This window comes from Halyomorpha halys, unplaced genomic scaffold (genome assembly GCF_000696795.3).
Source record: "Halyomorpha halys isolate HHAL.00 unplaced genomic scaffold, Hhal_1.1 Scaffold777.1, whole genome shotgun sequence".
In the NCBI taxonomy this organism is placed as follows: domain Eukaryota; kingdom Metazoa; phylum Arthropoda; class Insecta; order Hemiptera; family Pentatomidae; genus Halyomorpha; species Halyomorpha halys.
In genome coordinates this window covers 136,729-144,413 of record NW_027107689.1, presented here as the reverse complement: position 1 = coordinate 144,413, position 7,685 = coordinate 136,729, and the positions used below count along the sequence as shown (strand labels likewise).

Genomic DNA, 7,685 nt, shown 5'->3' with positions numbered 1-7,685 from the left:
TATAGCCCTGATGAGGACCTGAAAATAGCTCTAGTAGAGCTTTCATTTTAGCAAATTTACTGTACTTTAAATGATGTTCTCTTAGATTTTCTATTGTTGTTGGTAGTTTTAAAGATATAGAGCTCCGAATGAAAAATTAATTATTTTTAACCTTTTTAAAAAGCCACCATTTTTTATTCCTCCTACCTATACTTGGCAGACTCATTTTGATCATCAATTTTGACTATTAATTATACACAGTTTTCATTAAAGTAATAAAAAATTGGAGTGAAATAACAAAAACTTTTTTCTCCTCTTGGGCTCTTGTACTAAACCTTCCTGACTACCAAACAACAAAGCAATCACCGCCTCCTCTAAATTCCAATCCCTATTAAATTTATTATATATATATAATTTAGGTGGTCTAGTAAATTAGGACAGCTGAATATCAAATGTTAGTTATATAGATTGTATGATGGTTATGTTTTGAGTTGACTAGTTAATTTTGGTTTATATAAAGTATATAGTTTATTATTATTGGCCAGAGCTGATATTTTCATTTTTTGTAAGTTATATGATTTATATTAATTAAAGCATGCTCAAATAAAGTGTATTTAATGAGTGGAAGTAAATTGCTTTTTTCATTTCGTAATAGATATTGAAACTAAAGGTAATAGCCACTCACCTGATACAAATGAGGTGATTTGATTCCTTGGCCTAAAGCCAGCCATCACTTCAAGATACTTGAGCGCAATTACTAATTTCGGCTTGTGTTCCTTACTACTGAACCTTCCTGGGCATGCAGAATGCAGTCTCTCGGCATGCACCTGCAACTCGTCTTTTCAGTTTTGCCCCTACTGGCAGGAAGAACTGACAAATTAACACATTACCTGATGAGGATGACACCCCAACGCCATCCCGTTCTCAAGACATATAATCTTGATTTGAAATGGTAAAACATTTTTAAAGAACTCGCTGTATTTCCCAATGATACCTGGACTTTTTTCAATAAATGTATGAAGAGGTTCCTTGGATGGTTCTAGAACGGTTGGCCGTTCCGAAGCGTTGTCGCTGAAAATGAGAGTGGAGTAAGGAATGTCCTCACTAAGGAGATTTCTTTTCCTCCTATGCCAGTAATACACTCCTGCCATACTTTTGCTACCGCGTTTTCCCCACTCGTTACAAGACAGCCGGCCACTCAATTCCATAACTCGGGATTTTATTTTAAACTACAAAAGGTTCTCGAGAATATTTTTGTTGGATATTCTTTCATCATATGTTTATTATCAACAGGTAATATTTTTCAATCTTATGACCATTGAAATCGTTACGGCTGTCTTATTCACTATAACATCAACTTCCAATAATTTATCTTGCATTGGATGATAATGGAGTAATAACCTCCTTAGATAACGGAAGTTATATTATCTGATAATATGTGCAGCGATGTTTGTTGTGTATTAAATACGAAGGTTTGATTGTCATGTTCTTCAGACTAAAGCACTATTGAGGGTTAATATTGAGATAAATTTAAAATTGAACAGGTGATTAGATTGACAACTATAATGATTACATGGAATTACAAGAAAAAAAAAGAAAGAAAGATAACAGAAAATTTAGGTATAATGCATCCAAGATGAGTTTCCATGTATGTAAAGGGAGGGGAGAGATGCGCAGTGGCAAACATTCTCCCGCCAATCCCTACTCTTCTCTCCACTGGGTCTGTTCCAACAACCACTTCTAAATGTAGAAAGCGTACACAGCACGTGTTTTCCTTCCCAAATCCTGTACTGCGCATGCTCCATACAGCTCAGAAGTGGTTGTTGGAACAGATTTACTCAGTTGAACTACCATTCCTAACCTTTCCTTTACTCTCTCGACCTATTTATGCAACTTTACAAATAAAAATTCCTCGTATCAATGTTTCAAAACTATTTTTTTTATATCGCTAGATTGTAAGTTTACCATGTCAAATAAACTGGATAGAGGGAAAATTATCCACTCCCAAACCAAAACTTAGTTATAAACATATTTAAATTCATGAAAACAAAGGCTGAGAGTGGTCGAATCCATGTTTCCTCTGTTTCGAAAATCCATAAATCACTGCATTTATCATACGTTAGTCCCATTCTAGGACCAAATATACTGCATTTTAAACTATTAAAATTATGAAAATTGTTCCACTGTTTCACAGCAAATTTAGACTTTTTTTAAAAATTTATTTAATGTAATTTATAACTGTACAAAATAATACAATAAGTAAATATGTTGTATGTTTCATATGCACTTGAAAATCTTGGGAAGGAACCACCTATCGGTGGTACTTCAAACATTAATTTAAATTAGAAGGTCCCGTGCCCATCTTATTTTCAGACGCCTCGGAGGATTATCAGGGATTGTTAAGGATGAAAGATTAAGAATTAATGGGTTAGGGTGGGTAAGGAGTTTGGAATGAAAAGACGCGTATCTGTTTTGGGCCAATTCTGCAACGAATGGGATGTTAAGGTCTTTGAGAATGAGTTTATTTGTAACGTAATAAGGAGCATCAAGGATTTTGGATTGTAAGGATTGGATGCGGGAGGAATTTGATGCTTTGGTGGAGCCCCAGAGCTCAATTCCTTATGTCCAAATTGGTCTGATTATCGTAGTGTATACTAATTTTTTGTAGTGAATGGGAAGTTTAGAGCGTTTGTCAAGTAAGTGTTTTAGCAATCGGAATGTATTCCAAGTACCTATCTAATCCCAAACTGGTTGGACGTTACCTCTAGTTTCGGACTGCCTCTTGGTTTGTTCCCGGTATGAGAGATTTGTTATCGTGTGGAGAGGAGAAGGAGCTAGAGTGGGAATGGGTTCGCGAGTTTCCTTTCCCTACTGGCATACTTATCTTATATGCACTATACATAAGTAGTATTGAAGAAAATACATGTAATATTATGAAAATATTGAAACCGTATATAACAATATACAGAGAAAATAATAATATTAAGCTAAAGAATGAAAAAACAAAAATAATATAGATGTGAGAATCAACTAAATAAATAGATGAACGCAATTGGAAATTATTTTATTATAGTATTTATTTATTAATTATTTTATTATATTTATATTTTTCTTTTCATGAACTGGCCAACAAGGACCACGCGATATCATTTTTGATTCATCCTCACACCTTCCGCCTCTCTACTCCAAACCCATTCATCCTCCTTGACTTCTCCTCCCCCAGTTCCTCAGTTCATTTTCTCCTCTTGGTCTTAACTTCTTTCCCACAAGAACCCCAAGCTCTTTTAGTTTCTTACCAAAATGCTCTAGATCCAAGCAGTCTTCATCCGTTATTTTTAGTCTACCCAGTTCCTCCTTCACTTGTTTTACATATCTCCATATACTTTTATAGCTGCAGACTGAAAATTTTCTTATTTATTCTCTTATTTTTCATTCCAACCATGTGCCCGTAAAATCTGTCTCCTGGTCCTGATGACTATTTCCAGGGCCCCATTTCATAATAAAGTACAAACTAATACTGTTAGTCTTGCCGATTTACTTAATACAATTACACTGACTTGTACTTTAGTTCTTTCCTATTATGAAAAAAATAAGTATTAGTGTAACTACCACACTAGTTTCTATACTTGTACTATGAACCTATACTACTAGCTTTCATTATGAAACAGGGCCCTGGTCTTCCAAATTCATATATACTTCCTCATTGGATTTTCTCCTATACCCCTCCCTTTTGCGTTATTTTGGGTCCGTGAATCCTCCTCAGAATTTTCCTCTCAATCTTCAGGATCCTCCCCATGCTCGGAAGGCTGTCTGTTTCCATACCACACAGTATCAATGGCCTTACTGCTGTATTGCAGTGTCTTATATTTGCATTGGGGGGAGGGGAATTTTATCCTTAGTTGTATCCTTATCGAATTTATCCGACGAAAACTTGAATAAACATATATTTTTGTATTGTATTATTATTATTAAAATATAAAGAAAAACGTATATGTTATTAATTACATATGTAAGTAGAATAACAAATTAAAGAAGTAGACATAAAGTTATATAAGCTAAGAGTAATAAGTAATATAAATAACAGTAATAAGATGTTGTGAACATAATTAATAAACTGGGTGAGTAAAAAAAAGGAATAAGAAAAGAGAGGAAAGATATGTAGAGAGACGTATCTACTAGAAGGAGGGTGAACGCCAAGTATGCAAATATTTGAGAATAATACCTTTAAACTCATTATTCCTTTACCGATTACCATCCTTCCGGGATTTAAGGGGTATTAAGACCTCTTGTCCGGGTTTGTAGATTGACTCTCAAATCACCATCTGTCCAAGTAAACTAACTCTATTGTATTGTTTGGGATCTTCTGGTATTAGTGCATCTCGTTAATACTAACTATTGATAGGTCATGAATAAAAAAGTATTCTTTTTCCACCACAATTTGTTTAATATTTAAAAAAGGTTTCCATATTCTCCTTCTGGAGCGTCTGGGTTCGGGTATACCTTATAGATCGTAATTTCTTTTCTCACCTTGAATGTTATCGGTTGATAAGGGAGTACGAACAAGGTTGTTCCTAACTTGATTATTCTAGAATCTTCTAACATAGCTGAACCTCTTGTTACCAGAATTATCGAACACGAATCCTGTCCTTTTATGGTGTAGTCATAATCCGCTGGGACCTGCAAAGCAACTTATGTATTTTACAGGTGAATGCAGAGAAGTTTGATGAAATATGTCTTATTAGAAGGCCATTGGCTTGGCCATATAATGAGGATGAGCGAGGAAAGAGTGGCTCATAAGCTGTACAGTTACGTTCCGGATGGTGTGCGGCAACGTGGTAGGCTGAAGGGCCGATGGGGGGATGCTGTGAGGCGGGATCTGCGACAACTGAGGATACCAGTTACCCTTACAGAATATACAGAAATATGGTTGGCGGTCGTTAGCAGGCCAAGTGCAGCTTCATGCGCCTTTTGTTAGAGTAAAAGAAAAAGAAGGGCATTTGATGTTTCATCATAATATATATATATTTTAAAGTATGATTATTTTCAAAAATCGAATAAGGATGTTGCATGTCATGATGAAACATCAAATGCCCTTCTTTTTCTTTTACTCTAACAAAAGGCGCATGAAGCTGCACTTGGCCTGCTAACGACAGCCAACCATATATATATATGAAAGGAAATGGTCAAATCTATGTCCAATTTTGAATTACTGAACCTATTTTTCAAAATGTTCCCTGTTGTTTTGGCAAGGTTTGAAGATAATCCGAACGAAATCCCGAAGTTACGAACGAAATTGAGCATTTTTGGTTTATAGCTCGGAACGTAAGATTTTTTTCATGGTTATTGCTCACCAATCGATTCGTCTCTTTCCGAAGAATAAGAAAAAACTATTATTGATTCTATTGAGCCAAATTATGTTTATAAAAAATTATAAAAACATAATGCTGGGCGTAAAGTAGGTTAACAAATCTTTTTTTAGAAAAGAGCATTTCATATTCATTTTTAGTGTCGTCTCAAACTATCAAATACCATTTTTCAAAGCATTTAACAATTAACATGACTTTAAATAGGGTTGCTCATAATCCTATACTTATAACATTTAACATGGTAAAACTTTATAAATTTAACAAAACACCATGAATACCCCTATTATAGATTGGTTAAGCCATTATGGATTATTAGGTATTTTAAAAAAACGATTAAAAAAAGACCGATGTAGGGTTAAGCTTTTGGACTAAAAAATTTCATTTTCAGATTTTTTCGGTCCGTCCGCATAAATCTGAAACTAAGAGTGTACGACTATAAGAACTGGTAACTTAGAAAGCAGAATCGAGAGATTTGAACGGAAAGTGTTCCGTACAATTACAGGAGCGATCTGGGATCAGAGTCTTAACAAATGGAGAAGAGAACAGTGAACTGCTTGCAGAGACTGGTCAGTCAATATAGGATTCATGATAGGAAGGCAATGAGGTCAGGATGGGCGGGACAATCCATCAGGACGCATTTCCACAACAATGAATGCGAGTATAGTAGGCAAGAGACCATGTGGCAGATGACAAAATCAACCAAGATGCTAGAGAGCTACAAGCAACAAACTGGTAAGCAGTAGCCCAAGATAGGAAGGCGTGGAGAAGGCTGATTCGGGCGACCAAAGAGCTCCAAGGTCTGTAGAGCCAACCGACAAAGCCAACTATAAATTCAACTTTTGTTGTAGAATTTTTATCAATCATTTGTTAATTTAATTACCTAAGGATACAATGTCTTTATAAACTTATATTTAACCGCTAAAGTTATTTGACAAGATTAGAAACAAAGTATTATATTTACAGGGAATATATAGAATTTCATTTCTAAACTTGAGTTCGTAAACCTTCGTCTTGCCCTACAATATCCTTTAATAATACCCCACTTATTCCTGTTGAGCAGATCCGTTACTTAGGACTAATTATGGACAAACGACTGACATGGAATCCTCATACAAGACTGAAAAGACAGGAAACTGGTCGTCGATTCCGACTATTACAACATTTACTAGACAAACGGTCCAAACTTCCAATCTATTACAAAAGACTGATCTACATCACTATTATAAGGCTTATCTGGACATACGGAATTGAGCTATGGGGCTCCACTAAACCATCTAATTCCTCTCGAATCCAATCCTTACAGCCCAAAATCCTTAATGCTCCTTACTTTGTCAGAAATCAAATCATCCATCAGGACCTCAATGTCCCCTATGTTGCCGATTTGGCCAGAAACAGATACCAATCCTTCTATAATAACCACCCAAACCAACTCGTTTCTAACCTGGCTTCTCCTTCACTACCTAATAATCCTCCTAGGCGTCTGAAAAGAAGATGGCCTCGAGATCTTCTCCTTTAGAAGTGTTTTTGGAGTTCAATCAATGGGTAGAGTCTCCACATGTTTGTATCATGTCATAATATCACTTACAGCAAATTCACTTGATGTGTATATATGTAAATAACAATAAATAAATTATAAAAAAAAAAAAAAAAAAGAAAAAAAAGTTAGTAATGGAAATCGAGTGTTGGTGAGACTCTTTAATTATTTTAAAACACGAATATTTATCTGTTGATGTCTTAAACAATGCTAGCTGAGCACGTTTGTTTTTGTGTGTTTATGTAGCACAAGCGTTGTTTGATTTGTACCCAAAAACAGATACTGGCGCATTCATCTTGTACCAGCCAGTCCGAATATCGCATCCACAAGCTTGCACATGCGTAAATGTATGAACGTACCTTTAAACTTATCTTTCAGTTATTTAAAACAGCGATTACATCATTCCAAATTTCCAGTTTAATATAATAGATTTAACTCACATTTATTTTAAAGACTCCAAATTCTTTTGCCGGAGGTGTGAAAGAGGTCACATACTCGTCAATAATGGTGGGTCGATAAGTCAGAGATTCGAAAGTGCTCGACGAAAAATCGGAGATAGTCAGGAATTCATCGACGTCCTTATACAAATTTGTGAGGCCGACTCTTACTATGTTCTCAGAGCATGTCGATATTTCAATGCAATCTGGAATGATAATTACTCACTATTAACTAATTTTCACACCAACATTACGATAATTACAGATTCACTAAGTTCGATAAAAGCTTTAGATTCTATGTATCCAGAACATCCGATAATTTCCTGCATCCATTTTCACTTAAAAGCTCTACACAACATGGGTATGTCA

At 35.3% G+C, this 7,685-nt stretch overlaps 2 protein-coding genes across 3 annotated transcripts in view; both read right to left on the bottom strand.

Annotated features, from left to right (window-relative positions):
- LOC106686106 (probable mannose-6-phosphate isomerase) overlaps positions 1 to 1,584 on the bottom strand; it is a gene marked incomplete at its 5' end in the record, with an annotated part of 26,404 nt that extends 24,820 nt beyond the window's left edge. For both annotated transcript variants that reach the window (XM_014429242.3, XM_014429241.3), the window contains 2 exon segments: positions 665 to 806; positions 870 to 1,584. In XM_014429242.3, the coding sequence (XP_014284728.1) occupies positions 665 to 806; positions 870 to 1,187 (460 nt within the window).
- A 2,806-nt stretch (positions 1,585 to 4,390) lies between these two features.
- The window catches only part of LOC106686101 (mannose-6-phosphate isomerase), a 14,641-nt gene continuing 11,346 nt past the window's right edge, over positions 4,391 to 7,685 (bottom strand). The window contains exons 5-6 of the mRNA XM_014429235.2: positions 7,320 to 7,522; positions 4,391 to 4,656 (exon numbers count right to left, since the gene is read on the bottom strand). Of these exons, the coding sequence (XP_014284721.1) occupies positions 4,429 to 4,656; positions 7,320 to 7,522 (431 nt within the window). The 3' untranslated portion in view covers positions 4,391 to 4,428. The remainder of the gene's footprint in view (positions 4,657 to 7,319; positions 7,523 to 7,685) is intronic.